Here is a 16248-nt window from a genome sequence, read left to right on the forward strand (position 1 = left end):
GCCATGTTTGAAATAACAAGTGTCCATTGTGTGCCTTTCTCTTCCACAGAAGGTACAAACCTTGTTATTCTATCCTCCATATCTTTTGGTAAGAGTGTTAGGTCCACCATTATTAGTTGGCCTTCTTGTATCTCTTCTCAAGTCTTGGTTTGGTCCATCATATCTTTTTCTGTTTGGCTGCATTCTCCAGTTCTGTCTTGAATTGATAGCATTGATTATGGTTTTACTTTCTCCAAAAACAGTCCCTTCAAACTACATTTCTTGTTGGAGAACTAAAGAAATTTTTTTGTTGATGGTAGGAAGTGGCTCCATGAGGAGGATTTGAGACTTCAATGTATTATATTGGTCATTGAGACCCTTCAAGAAAGAGATGGCATACTCTGTTTCTCTGTATCTTCTGAAGATCTTTAAAAATTCACAACTGTGCTTGTTATTGCATATGCATGTAGGAAAGGATCTTAGGGAATCAAGGTCATCCCAAATTATCTTCATATCCGTGTGGAAGGTTGAGACACTTTTGTCTCCTTTCCTCATGGAATGAAGTTCTTGTAATAAATCTGAGATCCTAAAATGATCTCCTTTGGAGAACCTTTCTTTAAGGTCCTCCCATAATTCTTGAGCACTATTGATGTATATGGTACTCTGTGATAAGTGTTGTGAAAGAGACCTTGAGATCCAAGAAACTGCCATAGTATTGCATCTTTCCCACGCATCAAAGTTAAGATCATCTTGATCTGGCATTCTAATTGAGCCATTGACAAATTTATACTTGTTCTTTGACATTAATGCTCTCTTCATGGATCTGCACCATGAATGATAGTTGTTTCCATCTAAGGGAGGAGTCACCAAAGCAAGGCCTGGGTTGTCTCCTAGATGGAGATGATATAGATTTGATGAGAGGTCTACAAGTTGTCTTGCTTGGTGTAATTCTCCATGGCATGTATCTTCATGTTTTGGATGAAAGCGGAATCAAGGAGTAAGAAGTATGAATCAAGGGAATCAAAAAGATGTTTTATAGTAGAGCTCTCAATTTGAGAGCTCTAATACCATAAAAGAATTTGAATATAAGAAAGAGTATGGAGATTTTGTGTTATTGATTGTTTGAAGTTACAATGTAGATGAGATTATATAACTCCCAAGTGTTGATTGCACTCTAAGCAACTAACTTAGAATAACAAACTACTAACTAATTAACAAACAATCTGAAAGCATATTTTACACATGCTAAAATAGAAGAACTCTACTACAAAATTATAGCCTTCTAGAAGATAATAAAAACTCCAAGAGGATCAAAAGTTGCACCACAACAGATCATGTACTAAGATGTTGATCTAATGCGCTAAGACTGACCTGGTGTGCCAATGCACTGATGCGCCAAGGTACTGATGCACCAATGGACCAATGCGCCAATGCACTGATGCGCCAATGCACTGATGCGCCAAGGTGCTGATGCGCCAATGTTGTCTCGATCAAGATGCGCACAGGTGCGCCAATGTTGTCTAGATCTAGATGCGCCCAGGTGCTCAGCTGTCTCGGTTAGGATGCTCAGACTTGGCATAGGCATGATGCACAGACTATCTCGGTCATGCAAGACTAGCTTGGTCAAACTGATAAACTTGGCTTGTTCCATGAGCAATTCCTGGCACAATAAGAAGAATAAAATTAATATGGAATTAACTTCAATATTTTGTATCTTACATTGAAAAGTTTAAAATTCTTACGTTAATAGTGTTTAATATCATTCATTATTCATGTATCAATAATTATTGACTTTTAAATGAACATGAATAATAAATAATATACAATAACGTAAATTTTTTAGACCAACTTTTATATTAACATGAATAATAAATAATATACAACATCATAACTTTTGATCTCATTTATTTTGCCTTTCTGTGTAATAGAACTGCATACATGTCCATTAAGATGTGAGAACAACATAAGCATAGGAGTAGGATACTAGGAAGACAATAGTGTAGCAGAGAATTTGCAAGTTTTATTTGTTATACTTAGTCCTTTATACATGAATGGATAGCCAAGTTTCATCATTACTCATTGTGAATGATAAATCATTTACTCATTGAAGCGTGTGGAACTATGACAGGTAGAATTGCTGGCATATGATGTGTTTCTATCTTTCTAGTTCTGTAGTGGCGATGACTTTTCTAACAATTTTTATTAACCATCATTGACTCTCAAACAAAAGTAATATAAATTAATAGTGGATGATGTGTTTACGGTGTAAAAACCTTTCTATGGAATTTGCTGCTCACACTGACGGACTGTTATCATGGGCTTAAGTACCACATTACGTTTGTTATTCTACTCAATGTGATACTTCTAACACATACATTGTATTGTTCTTTCATTTTAACCTTGGAAGTTGTTGTGCAGATGCCGAGCTGCTTAAGGAGAAGGTGCCCCACAGTGTGATAGGTTGTATAATAATCGTTTTTTATGATTTTGTTCATGCATGAGATTGACAGATGGAATGAGCAAAGGGAGAATGGAACATTCCCTGGTCCGTTGTAGGTGATAGGTGTATGAATTTGGTGTCAAAATTCGCTTGCTGTGTGACATTTAAAGTTGCTCAAGATAAACTCTCAGACCTTTGGGGAATGCGCAATGTTATGCTGGGTTAATAATAAATTTTGGCTGTCTATATAAACGAGCTTGAGCTGCACAAATTCCAGGAGATTCTTCTGGTGAATTGTCCAGAAATATGAGTTATTATTATTTAATGGATTTTTTGTGCTATAATTACTACGAGGGATTCTTGACTCTAATTCATGGTTTGTTGGATGGTTATATGATACATAACAAGAGTACATATTCACATTGATAGGATATTCATTATTTTTTATATTAATTTTATGAGACCTTAGGAACTTGATATGTAGTATAAGTAGTATAGTACATTCAATATATCATATATGTACAATAAATGAGAGAATTATATACATGATATATGTAATACGATCTAATTCATATTTATGCTTTCAGTCCCAATTTTCTTATTCTATCTGTCACTTATTTCTAGAATTGTTATCATTTATCATCTAAAAAAATTCATAGGGGTTTCTCCATGATTTTTATAAGAAATAAAAATCTTTTATGTCCACTATTTTATGCTATTATTTTTGTTATTAATAAGAAATAACACATCATTAAATATTTTAATAACTTGTTTTTTTAATTCACTTTTATAATGATGGGGTTATTTCTTATTGTTGGCAAATATACTAACATAGAATAATGATATAGAAGATTTCTATTAGTCCGGTTTAGATTAAGAAAAACAATGAAGATGGGTTAAAAGAATTCAAAAGAGAAAAAGGTGTAAGGAGCTTTTATGGGACGTGATTATATCAAATTATCAACCATTGGATGATTATTAAATAAATGGTTGTTAAAATGGAAGAATTGTCGTACATAGCTTAACTTGAGGAACCTATAGAATTTGTATCTTTTGGATGTAGGTAGAAATTGAACCACCCTATCTTCGTTCTCCTTTGGGAAGAATACCACTATCTTTCTTGGGAAATATTTTCCCATTTTGTGTCATCAAATACAGTCTCATTCTATTTGATTGGTTAACACTATGGATGAGTATTGGTGAGCTTGTATTTGTCTCTTACTTAATTCTAAATATTGGTTGGATTATTTTTTGAATGCGAATACGGTCATAGATTTGAAGCTAATCAGATAAAAATGTCGATTGAGCTAGCCTTTCAATCTGAACCCGACCATAGACTCGATTAAATGTAATTTATGTTGCTTTTAGATAAAGTCTTCTAAATACTACTTATTAGTATAAATATATAATTTGACATATGAAATAATATGAGTGTAATATCTATGCGATGTCAATGTAAAGATTTATATACAGTCATTCACTATTCATTTATATTATTTTTTTGTTGAAGAGTATGATAGATGATGCACTGACAATGTTAAAATTCATATACTGACAATGCATACATTTTTTGTTTTGATATATATGCATATATTTTGTTAATCATGTGTATATAATACGAAAAAATAGAAAATCAATGATATTTTAGCCCAAAGAAATGTCGTTACTCCCCAAAGAAATGTCGTTGCTCTCTATAAAATTGAAAAGACATACATAAAAATATGAAGAATTGGTGACCATGTGATGGTTGGGTCAGGTAATATATGTCTCTTACTTGACCCTAAATATTAATCGAGTTTAACTTTTAAACTCAAACTCAACCCTAAACCTGATGAAACTCGGCTATATTTGGACTCAATCAAATCGGATAGGAAAACCATGTAAAATTATGTAGAAATACAAAATTGGGTTGGCTTAACCATTGACACTTTAAAGAACATAAAAGAGAAAGTTAACATTAAATGAATTTAATATATATATATATATATATATATATATTGAAAGTGTAAGTGTTTTTACACTGTCAGTAAATCATCAATCATTTATATGTTAATTATTATTGACCCTTGAACAAATCAAATCAATAGTATATGATATAATGATAATGAAAAAAATTTACACTGATAACTAGGAAAATATGCTTTGTATTATGGATATGTTAAATAAATCATTTTTCAATACTGAGTATGTATCTTACCTCCTTAATCAATTCAACTGTGGAATAACGTGATGTGATAGTACTTGATGTTCATGAATGCCAATTTTTAGATTATTTGGATATCCATATACGTGTAATCAAATAATGGATATTCACTTGTTATATTTTTTTTTGAACATATATGCCAATGAAACACAGGGGCTAAACATCCAACTGGCGTATCAACTTTATACCTTAGGAAGTTTTGTTTTGGATCATGCAGCAATTGGCCCATTAGAAGTTTTAGGAACATAAATATTTTTATATATTATTTTGTGCCAATTAAAATATGAAATCATGTTATATTAATTTAAAAAATTTAACATTGACACGGGATAATATATGAGACAAAGTCTAAGACATTTGATTTCTGTTCAAAGTTTTGACAAAGCCCCACTATTTAGTTGGTGTCCTGATTGGTATTATGTTAGTTTTTAATTTTGTGTATCAGAACTAAGTATTAAGCGTACGTTATAAAAATTTGTATTGTTCACAATATATTTTTGGCAAGTATTGAGATATTTTTTTCCTAGTGTGAGTAAAAACTTGTGTTGCATAGCGTGTACTATTTGAAATTGTGGAAAAGATTGGATCTACGTTATTTGTTTGCTTTTAACATTTTGCATTTTTAGTTTCCTTGGGGTCCCACTTTCCATTAGTTCTCAGCTTTCTGGTGCCAACCCAACATCTTGAAGTTTACAACACGTGCATGGAAATCACGAGGAACATGTATGGAGTTATTATGGACCCATGTAAGACAAACTGTCACGTAGTACAGTATAATTAGCTTTTCAATATTAGATAGAGTACTAATGTGTATTTTGTTCCCTTAAAAATGATCTTCTCTTTGTTATTCCATGCTTTCCACTCAACAAAAAGAAGTATTAGAAGTACTCTATCCTTTCAACGATGCATTGGAGAAGAACAAGAAGTCGAACACGAGGAGTAATAGGATGAAAAGAAGAAGAGCTAGAAGGGGAAGCAGTGATAGAAGAGGTTGTTGTTCTATGTGATTTAGAAGTAGATAGATATGTGAAAGCATCCCCTTTCATCCCTCACCAATCTCCAAATAATATGGTCATGTTAGGTCTAGGATAGGAATCACTTGTCCCCAATAGTGTTCCATTTCATGTCCCAAGCCAATCATATATTAACACATGGGTAAAATAAAAATTTTAAAAGCAAAAAGTAATAAAATGAAGTACTCTGATTGGCTTGGGACATGGAGTGAGACACTGTTTGAAACAGGTGATCTCCATCCTTCAGTCCATCATGCTTGCTCTACTGAACTTATGAGTAGGATCACATAAGAAAGCATCAATTAGAGTTAAAACTTATCACTGATGGTGATGGAGAACTGAGCACAGGATATGTACCAACCGTATACTCTCATCATAGTGAACATATTTAAGAAAAAATGTGTAGCTATATACAAAACAGTCATGTGAAAAACAGACATAGAAAACAGTGACTATGTAGTTTGGTGGTTTTCTTGCATTACCAATTCCTTACTTGCAACAAGATGCATTTTAGATTCAATCCAACAGTTCAAATATACATTCTTACTATTAAGTATATACATTTTTACATTATTTTAGAGTACATAAAATGTAACTCATGGATAAAAACATGTGTTGGTTCAGAGAAGAAAGACTGAGTTGTATAAATACAAATTCAGCACTCTATCAAGAACTATAAGCCACACAGTAACCCAGATTTTAGAACAAGAACTGCCACTAGGACACAACTTGCGAAGTTTGGCCATGGAACTGCCAATTAATTTCCTTGTTCAACAACACATGTAGATCATATGCTAGACTTTATAAAAAATCTCAAACCCAATCACTCATTTGCTGAAATGTCTGAACAATAAACTTATTCTGTCAACAAAAATTAATCATACATGAAGTTAGAATCTTAGAAAATTTAAACCAGACAAAATTTAAATCATGCCATTAGAGTATGACACTGGTGATTTGCTGGCTGCCAAGCTTAAAATTACAACACTATAGAGATGTGGATCAACTCCTGACACATTTCGTGACTGCATGCAATATTAACCATAGAAATAAATAGAAGAAAAACAAAAAACATAACACAAAAAATTGGACCCTTGGATCCCTACTGCATCCAGGTGTAGTAAAAAATTGACAGCTGCAGATCCGTGTGACATTTATTCTGTCCATGTTTTTGTCTAAAATTGAAGTTGTTTACAAATCAAATTAAAGACAATTTTTTTTGTCTTGTGACTCATTTCTTAGTAAATCAAAGACATCAGAAAGGCTAATGAATTTAGTTTAAATAATAAAAACCTGTTAGGGATTCGTCTTCTTCATTCAGAGGCTGAGAATTGTAGAACTTTGCCCACCTTTTTTTCTTGCAGAGTTTTATGAAGAAAAAACATGCTATCCCAGCTACAGTCATAACACCACTAACCAAAAACACAGTTTTGGTAGCTATAACCATTATAAATACCAGAAACCCAGATGGTACTAAGCACATAATCACCAGCAATGGTAACTTCATTGGAATCTGATAAGGCCTTTTCATTGTGGGTGACTTCCATCTTAACCAAAGAAATGCAGCAAATTCCAACAACATTCCCAGACTATACAAAAAATTTGCAGAGGAAATAATATCTGTGAAGTTCATATATGAAACTGCAATCGCGATCAACATCGACACCAAAATTCCCAACCAAGGTGTATTGAACCACTTAGACCTAATGCCGAAAACCGTAGGCAACATGCCAATCTCTGCCATACCCAATATCTGATAAGCACTGCTACTCATTTGTGCTTCAAAAAGCCCAATTGCTGATAACACTGCACCAATTTCAATCCAAATCTTCAACCATTTCCCTGCAATTATTTCCGCAGCTTGAGCATGAAATCCAGTTTCCCATAAACTCTGGTCCACAGAAACAGATCCAGTCACAGCAAACAGTGGAATCAAGTAAGATACACAAGTGAATATCACTGCAACCAAAAGAGCCAAAGGGAAAGTTTTCTTAGGCTTATCAACTTCCCCAGCCAGAGTACTAACATTATCCCAGAAATTCAAGTTCCAAAACAGAGTATTAAAAAACAAATTCCAATCTTTTTTAACACCCTTTTGTCCCAAACTAACCCATCTATGAGGATGAATCTTGGGTATGGCAATAAGAGACATCAAAATAAAAGGCATAAGCGAAACAAAAGCCAAAACCACAGCAGCATAACCAACAATAGTTAAACCAGTGTAGTTGAGAAAAGAAAGAGCGAGAGAAGAACCCAATAACGCAACATAGCGAGGCCAGCCAGAATCAAAAATGGGAAAGATTTTGGTTAAGTACTGAATACAAAGAACTGGGAAAGAAGCAATATTTATGACACCGCTAAGGAATTTCCATGTACCCATTAGTGAACCCCAGAATGGGCCGAAAGCCCGGTCAGCCCATAGGACAAAACCACCGTTACCGGGGATAGCGGTGGTTAGTTCGGCGGTGATAAGTGCTTCCGGTATGCTCCATATGAAAGGGAAAATGAGGAAACCAAGGAGAGCGAAAAATGGACCTGCTGCTTGAACAGCGGGTTCTTCACCGTAGGGACCACCTGCTACTTCGAAGTAGATAAGGAATATTAGTGGGATTAGAGTAAGTTTCTTTGGAGTTTTTGTTGATGTTGTGGTTTCATAGGCTATGGTGGGTTCTGTGGTGGTAGTTTGCATGACTGATTTGGTTTCAAAGAGAATGGGAAGAGTGAAATGAGGAGAGAGATAAGTGATTAATCGACAACCTAATTGACTTTATGGTGCATGATTTGTGGAATAATATTAGTTTAGAAAAATGTGGAGTACACAACTGGTTATGGTTCCAAACATGTGGGCACAATTTGTTTCGAAAAACATCATTTTATATTTTGAAGACAGTTTCGTCTATGTTTTTTATACTATTATTTAAAATTAAAACTTAAAATTTTAATACACTGTAAAAGATTTTATTTATTGGCTATACATAAATATGTCTTTTCTTTTTTTTATATATTCAAGTGTGGCAATCATGTAAGGTAAGTGTAATATTTATACCTTATATAGATTTATAATCTAATATTTATATAGTATAAGTGTAAAAATTTATATACACAGTCATTATAATTTTTCAATTATTTGAATTATTTTTTTCAAAGATTTAATGATTATTAAATATAAATAGTGATTGATGTAGTGACAAGAGCGGAAAGTCATAAGTGACATATCACGTCTTTAATCAAAACCTTGAAACATTAGTTATGTGAGCTTTTCCTACTTATAATCATTTCATTTCTCCCCTCATATCCAATATGGACTACAACACTTGAATAAATTCAACAATTTTTCCCTCAAGTGTGTGTACCACACATTTTTTGTATGTTCCCTCTTAAGTCCATCATGTCTTAGTCGAACCATCAGTTGATACCACTTGTTGGAACAGATTGCGACTAGAGAGCCTCCAACTATTTGTCCCTAAGGTCACGGGTTCGAGTCATGGAAGGCTCCCCTTCGCGATGAATAAAATATTGCATAGGATATTTAAGCTTAATGGGTGGTACACTCAGTATATTCATGGACCTAGGGGGTCGCATGTCAGAACTGGGTGTTACATGTTAAATATTTTCTGATGATTGATGAAATACTAATATTAGGATCTTGAATCTCGTGATTCTCACACATTATATATAAAATAAGGATACAAAGTCATACTTAAATCCTTGAATCCATGTTCATTGATATACTCATTTGATATACATTTGAGAGAGTTTTGGTATGATGACTTTCTTCAACCAAATATTGAATTCCTTTTGCGACCTTCGTTTTCTATCGTTTTCTATCTGATGGAGAGAGTTGAAAACTATTTGTGATTTGGTGTATTGAAGACCATAACCGTTCAAGAACAAGAAGTCGAACACGAGGAGTAATAGGATGAAAAGAAGAAGAGCTAGAAGGGGAAGCAGTGATAGAAGAGGTTGTTGTTCTATGTGATTTAGAAGTAGATAGATATGTGAAAGCATCCCCTTTCATCCCTCACCAATCTCCAAATAATATGGTCATGTTAGGTCTAGGATAGGAATCACTTGTCCCCAATAGTGTTCCATTTCATGTCCCAAGCCAATCATATATTAACACATGGGTAAAATAAAAATTTTAAAAGCAAAAAGTAATAAAATGAAGTACTCTGATTGGCTTGGGACATGGAGTGAGACACTGTTTGAAACAGGTGATCTCCATCCTTCAGTCCATCATGCTTGCTCTACTGAACTTATGAGTAGGATCACATAAGAAAGCATCAATTAGAGTTAAAACTTATCACTGATGGTGATGGAGAACTGAGCACAGGATATGTACCAACCGTATACTCTCATCATAGTGAACATATTTAAGAAAAAATGTGTAGCTATATACAAAACAGTCATGTGAAAAACAGACATAGAAAACAGTGACTATGTAGTTTGGTGGTTTTCTTGCATTACCAATTCCTTACTTGCAACAAGATGCATTTTAGATTCAATCCAACAGTTCAAATATACATTCTTACTATTAAGTATATACATTTTTACATTATTTTAGAGTACATAAAATGTAACTCATGGATAAAAACATGTGTTGGTTCAGAGAAGAAAGACTGAGTTGTATAAATACAAATTCAGCACTCTATCAAGAACTATAAGCCACACAGTAACCCAGATTTTAGAACAAGAACTGCCACTAGGACACAACTTGCGAAGTTTGGCCATGGAACTGCCAATTAATTTCCTTGTTCAACAACACATGTAGATCATATGCTAGACTTTATAAAAAATCTCAAACCCAATCACTCATTTGCTGAAATGTCTGAACAATAAACTTATTCTGTCAACAAAAATTAATCATACATGAAGTTAGAATCTTAGAAAATTTAAACCAGACAAAATTTAAATCATGCCATTAGAGTATGACACTGGTGATTTGCTGGCTGCCAAGCTTAAAATTACAACACTATAGAGATGTGGATCAACTCCTGACACATTTCGTGACTGCATGCAATATTAACCATAGAAATAAATAGAAGAAAAACAAAAAACATAACACAAAAAATTGGACCCTTGGATCCCTACTGCATCCAGGTGTAGTAAAAAATTGACAGCTGCAGATCCGTGTGACATTTATTCTGTCCATGTTTTTGTCTAAAATTGAAGTTGTTTACAAATCAAATTAAAGACAATTTTTTTTGTCTTGTGACTCATTTCTTAGTAAATCAAAGACATCAGAAAGGCTAATGAATTTAGTTTAAATAATAAAAACCTGTTAGGGATTCGTCTTCTTCATTCAGAGGCTGAGAATTGTAGAACTTTGCCCACCTTTTTTTCTTGCAGAGTTTTATGAAGAAAAAACATGCTATCCCAGCTACAGTCATAACACCACTAACCAAAAACACAGTTTTGGTAGCTATAACCATTATAAATACCAGAAACCCAGATGGTACTAAGCACATAATCACCAGCAATGGTAACTTCATTGGAATCTGATAAGGCCTTTTCATTGTGGGTGACTTCCATCTTAACCAAAGAAATGCAGCAAATTCCAACAACATTCCCAGACTATACAAAAAATTTGCAGAGGAAATAATATCTGTGAAGTTCATATATGAAACTGCAATCGCGATCAACATCGACACCAAAATTCCCAACCAAGGTGTATTGAACCACTTAGACCTAATGCCGAAAACCGTAGGCAACATGCCAATCTCTGCCATACCCAATATCTGATAAGCACTGCTACTCATTTGTGCTTCAAAAAGCCCAATTGCTGATAACACTGCACCAATTTCAATCCAAATCTTCAACCATTTCCCTGCAATTATTTCCGCAGCTTGAGCATGAAATCCAGTTTCCCATAAACTCTGGTCCACAGAAACAGATCCAGTCACAGCAAACAGTGGAATCAAGTAAGATACACAAGTGAATATCACTGCAACCAAAAGAGCCAAAGGGAAAGTTTTCTTAGGCTTATCAACTTCCCCAGCCAGAGTACTAACATTATCCCAGAAATTCAAGTTCCAAAACAGAGTATTAAAAAACAAATTCCAATCTTTTTTAACACCCTTTTGTCCCAAACTAACCCATCTATGAGGATGAATCTTGGGTATGGCAATAAGAGACATCAAAATAAAAGGCATAAGCGAAACAAAAGCCAAAACCACAGCAGCATAACCAACAATAGTTAAACCAGTGTAGTTGAGAAAAGAAAGAGCGAGAGAAGAACCCAATAACGCAACATAGCGAGGCCAGCCAGAATCAAAAATGGGAAAGATTTTGGTTAAGTACTGAATACAAAGAACTGGGAAAGAAGCAATATTTATGACACCGCTAAGGAATTTCCATGTACCCATTAGTGAACCCCAGAATGGGCCGAAAGCCCGGTCAGCCCATAGGACAAAACCACCGTTACCGGGGATAGCGGTGGTTAGTTCGGCGGTGATAAGTGCTTCCGGTATGCTCCATATGAAAGGGAAAATGAGGAAACCAAGGAGAGCGAAAAATGGACCTGCTGCTTGAACAGCGGGTTCTTCACCGTAGGGACCACCTGCTACTTCGAAGTAGATAAGGAATATTAGTGGGATTAGAGTAAGTTTCTTTGGAGTTTTTGTTGATGTTGTGGTTTCATAGGCTATGGTGGGTTCTGTGGTGGTAGTTTGCATGACTGATTTGGTTTCAAAGAGAATGGGAAGAGTGAAATGAGGAGAGAGATAAGTGATTAATCGACAACCTAATTGACTTTATGGTGCATGATTTGTGGAATAATATTAGTTTAGAAAAATGTGGAGTACACAACTGGTTATGGTTCCAAACATGTGGGCACAATTTGTTTCGAAAAACATCATTTTATATTTTGAAGACAGTTTCGTCTATGTTTTTTATACTATTATTTAAAATTAAAACTTAAAATTTTAATACACTGTAAAAGATTTTATTTATTGGCTATACATAAATATGTCTTTTCTTTTTTTTATATATTCAAGTGTGGCAATCATGTAAGGTAAGTGTAATATTTATACCTTATATAGATTTATAATCTAATATTTATATAGTATAAGTGTAAAAATTTATATACACAGTCATTATAATTTTTCAATTATTTGAATTATTTTTTTCAAAGATTTAATGATTATTAAATATAAATAGTGATTGATGTAGTGACAAGAGCGGAAAGTCATAAGTGACATATCACGTCTTTAATCAAAACCTTGAAACATTAGTTATGTGAGCTTTTCCTACTTATAATCATTTCATTTCTCCCCTCATATCCAATATGGACTACAACACTTGAATAAATTCAACAATTTTTCCCTCAAGTGTGTGTACCACACATTTTTTGTATGTTCCCTCTTAAGTCCATCATGTCTTAGTCGAACCATCAGTTGATACCACTTGTTGGAACAGATTGCGACTAGAGAGCCTCCAACTATTTGTCCCTAAGGTCACGGGTTCGAGTCATGGAAGGCTCCCCTTCGCGATGAATAAAATATTGCATAGGATATTTAAGCTTAATGGGTGGTACACTCAGTATATTCATGGACCTAGGGGGTCGCATGTCAGAACTGGGTGTTACATGTTAAATATTTTCTGATGATTGATGAAATACTAATATTAGGATCTTGAATCTCGTGATTCTCACACATTATATATAAAATAAGGATACAAAGTCATACTTAAATCCTTGAATCCATGTTCATTGATATACTCATTTGATATACATTTGAGAGAGTTTTGGTATGATGACTTTCTTCAACCAAATATTGAATTCCTTTTGCGACCTTCGTTTTCTATCGTTTTCTATCTGATGGAGAGAGTTGAAAACTATTTGTGATTTGGTGTATTGAAGACCATAACCGTTCATTATGTGTTAACTTATAGGGTTCCCATTATCCCTTATAGGTCAACCGTTTGGGTATCCACTCATTAAGCTCATATTCATTATCAATTTCAAAAGTCTTTTAGGTTGTCATTAACTAAATCACTTATTTTGTAACTTAATATAAATAGTCGATATAATAATTAGAAATTATAAATTATAAATTTTTAACATTACAAATCATGTCCAACTTTGGAAGCTACATCCTTTTGTCTTTGTACTTAAATATCTAGAAAAATCAATCACCAAGATGAAATAGACAATGACCAAATAAAAAAAATAGTCGGTTTAACATCATCCCTAAATATTATATATTCTCTCCTATTTATATATTTCTTTTCATATTTTAAAATTTTAAGGCTATTATAGATCTTTTCGTATTTTATATTACAATTATATAATTATTTATTACTCATTTTTTGACTAAATTAATATATGAGTAAATTACACTGACACATCCCTGAATTTGTGAAATTAAATAAACAACTTCTCCATTTTTTAAACCTGGAAGAACAAATATTGTTTTCTATTCATCACCCATCATACAATTATTGTTTTCTTTATTTTTGTAAAACAAATATTATATTTTCACATTACATTCTATGTCAAAACTATTAACATCCCTAATAAGTGATTGAGGGAAATGATCCACTTGATGTACATTTGAAACTTCGGAAACTCATTTGAAACAAGCTGCCATTAACAATCTGAAACCAAAAAATAACTTGCATGGACAATGTAGTGTTTCCTATTTGAAATATAATGTTAATAAGATGAATCTTGGTAGTTGAATCATTGAGTATATTCAATGATGGATATTTCAAGGTCTTGGATTATTTATTGACTCTTAAGAACTTTGAAGTCTAACTTAAAAAGTTTGAGTAACATAGAGAAAAAGTGAAAGAGTTTATATTCAATTAATGTGAGATTTGTATTCAGATACTAGAAATAGTTTGTATTTCCATCTTTTTTGGGTGAGATTAAGTGTTATTCTCTTAGTAAGAAAGAGAAAAATATTGCAATCATATTTTTTATAGTGGAAATATTTATGGACTAGGTCCTGTGGATGCTTCATTCTCACGTTGAGGAGGTTTTTCCACGTTAAAATGTTTGGTGTTATTATTCTACTATTCTCTATTTTCTTTATCTACTTACCACTTTCACAAATGTCCATTTTGCATCACACAACACAAAGAAATTAATTCTGAATTTTCCAACAATAAGTTCTTTAAGGATTAAAATGAAAAAAAATACTATTTCGAAAATGATGTTTTAATATATGGACCAATAAATGTTGAAGTTAATTTTTCAATGCTAAATATGGTCTTTTGTACTCCTTAAACAATACTCTTAAAGATACTTGTTAACACAAATCGACTCATTTTTAATTTAGAGGGTAAAACTTAGTCTAAATTGACATCTCGTACTTAAGCATGGGGTTTTGAGTTCGTTCCAATAATTTAAGAACATGTAAAAAAATTTGGTGGGTTCTGTGGTGGTAGTTTGAATGACTGATTTGGTTTCAAAGAGAAAGGAAGAGTGAAATGAGGAGATAAGTGATTAGTCGTCAACGTAATTGACCTTATGGTGCATGATTTGTGGAATAATATTAGAGTTTGGAAAAAAATGGAGAGTACATAACTGGTGATGGTTCCTAAGCGTGTGGGCATGATTTTTTTAGGTGATCATATTAAAGAAATTATTATATTATGTTGGAATATCTAAGACTTATGGTATGGTATGGTATATATAATATTTATATGTAATTAATACATTAAGCACCATTTATTTATAGATTAATATCTATATATTTACCGTTCAAATATTTATATTCAGTCAGTATATCATTTATCATTAATTTGTATTACTTTTCTTTAAGAGTTAATAATAAATAAAAATGAATGATGATAATACAATAACAATATAATTTTTTTACATTATATCAATACAAAGATTTTTTCTCCGATATATATGAATGGTAATGGTAAATATATAGTAAAAGTATACATATGAATATGAATAGAAAATATATTTGTTGTATTATTTATTTTTAAAAACTTTTACATTGTTTTTACATAAATATTATACTGTAATAAACATACTTTTTTATGTTAATGTTTGGTGTAAAGTTAATGACTAATTTGGTATATTGAATATGTTAATGTAATATATGGCTTAAATAAGTTTCTTTGTCATCGTAAATAGTATTGCTTTTGTGAATACTTCTCTTAATTTTATATGAAATATTTTAATTATGGGAAAGTCTAAAATTTGACGTTAATCTTTTCATCTATTGTCAGCCGTCATGTCACATGTGATGATGATGTCGACAGCAATACACATCAACATTGCAATGCTATATGAGACAACTTCTGACAAAATGTTATATCAAATATTACATTGCATAAAAATCTTATCACATTGTATTGTATCAGGCTTTATCTTATCATATTTTTTCCTATCACTTGTGAGATGAATTCTTTGCTTTCATTTCAAACTAGTAGGATATCTAGGTATTAGCATAAATTTAATTCAAATAATAATATAATTTATTAATAAAAATGTTATAAATGATTACATCATAAAAGATGATTTATACATATTGTTGATGCAAAATTATAAATATAAATGTTATGAAGTGTTACTTTAGTAATTAATTTTGTTAGAAAACAAAAAGTATTTATTTCTATAAAAGTAGGTAAGATAATATATACTGCAAGTTAAT

At 32.5% G+C, this 16248-nt stretch overlaps 2 protein-coding genes across 4 annotated transcripts; both read right to left on the reverse strand.

The window, feature by feature from the left end:
- LOC109338277 (probable polyamine transporter At3g13620) lies at positions 6129–8429 on the reverse strand. 2 transcript variants are annotated; one of them, XR_002106539.1, is made up of 3 exons: positions 6929–8429; positions 6440–6496; positions 6129–6395 (listed from the first exon to the last, which is right to left on the reverse strand). XR_002106539.1 is itself a non-coding variant. In XM_019575477.1 (2 exons), exons 1-2 carry the CDS (start codon positions 8322–8324, stop codon positions 6492–6494), a joined length of 1401 nt encoding a protein of 466 aa, XP_019431022.1. In that variant the 5' UTR covers positions 8325–8429; the 3' UTR covers positions 6151–6491. The 2 variants fall into 2 exon arrangements, 1 of the variants encoding a protein (XP_019431022.1); XM_019575477.1 differs by having other exon boundaries at positions 6151–6496.
- LOC109338289 (probable polyamine transporter At3g13620) lies at positions 10114–12415 on the reverse strand. Of its 2 annotated transcripts, XR_002106540.1 has the most exons (3): positions 10914–12415; positions 10425–10481; positions 10114–10380 (listed from the first exon to the last, which is right to left on the reverse strand). XR_002106540.1 is itself a non-coding variant. In XM_019575487.1 (2 exons), the coding sequence occupies exons 1-2, from the start codon at positions 12307–12309 to the stop codon at positions 10477–10479; spliced, it is 1401 nt and encodes a 466-aa protein (XP_019431032.1). In that variant the 5' UTR covers positions 12310–12415; the 3' UTR covers positions 10136–10476. The 2 variants fall into 2 exon arrangements, 1 of the variants encoding a protein (XP_019431032.1); XM_019575487.1 differs by having other exon boundaries at positions 10136–10481.

Source organism: Lupinus angustifolius, chromosome LG02 (genome assembly GCF_001865875.1).
Source record: "Lupinus angustifolius cultivar Tanjil chromosome LG02, LupAngTanjil_v1.0, whole genome shotgun sequence".
NCBI lineage: Eukaryota > Viridiplantae > Streptophyta > Magnoliopsida > Fabales > Fabaceae > Lupinus > Lupinus angustifolius.

What these genes read in the sequence shown, in the direction of transcription:
- LOC109338289 (XM_019575487.1), bottom strand. Translation starts at nt 12,309, where the DNA reads ATGCAAACTACCACCACAGAACCCACCATAGCCTATGAAACCACAACA.
- LOC109338277 (XM_019575477.1), bottom strand. Translation starts at nt 8,324, where the DNA reads ATGCAAACTACCACCACAGAACCCACCATAGCCTATGAAACCACAACA.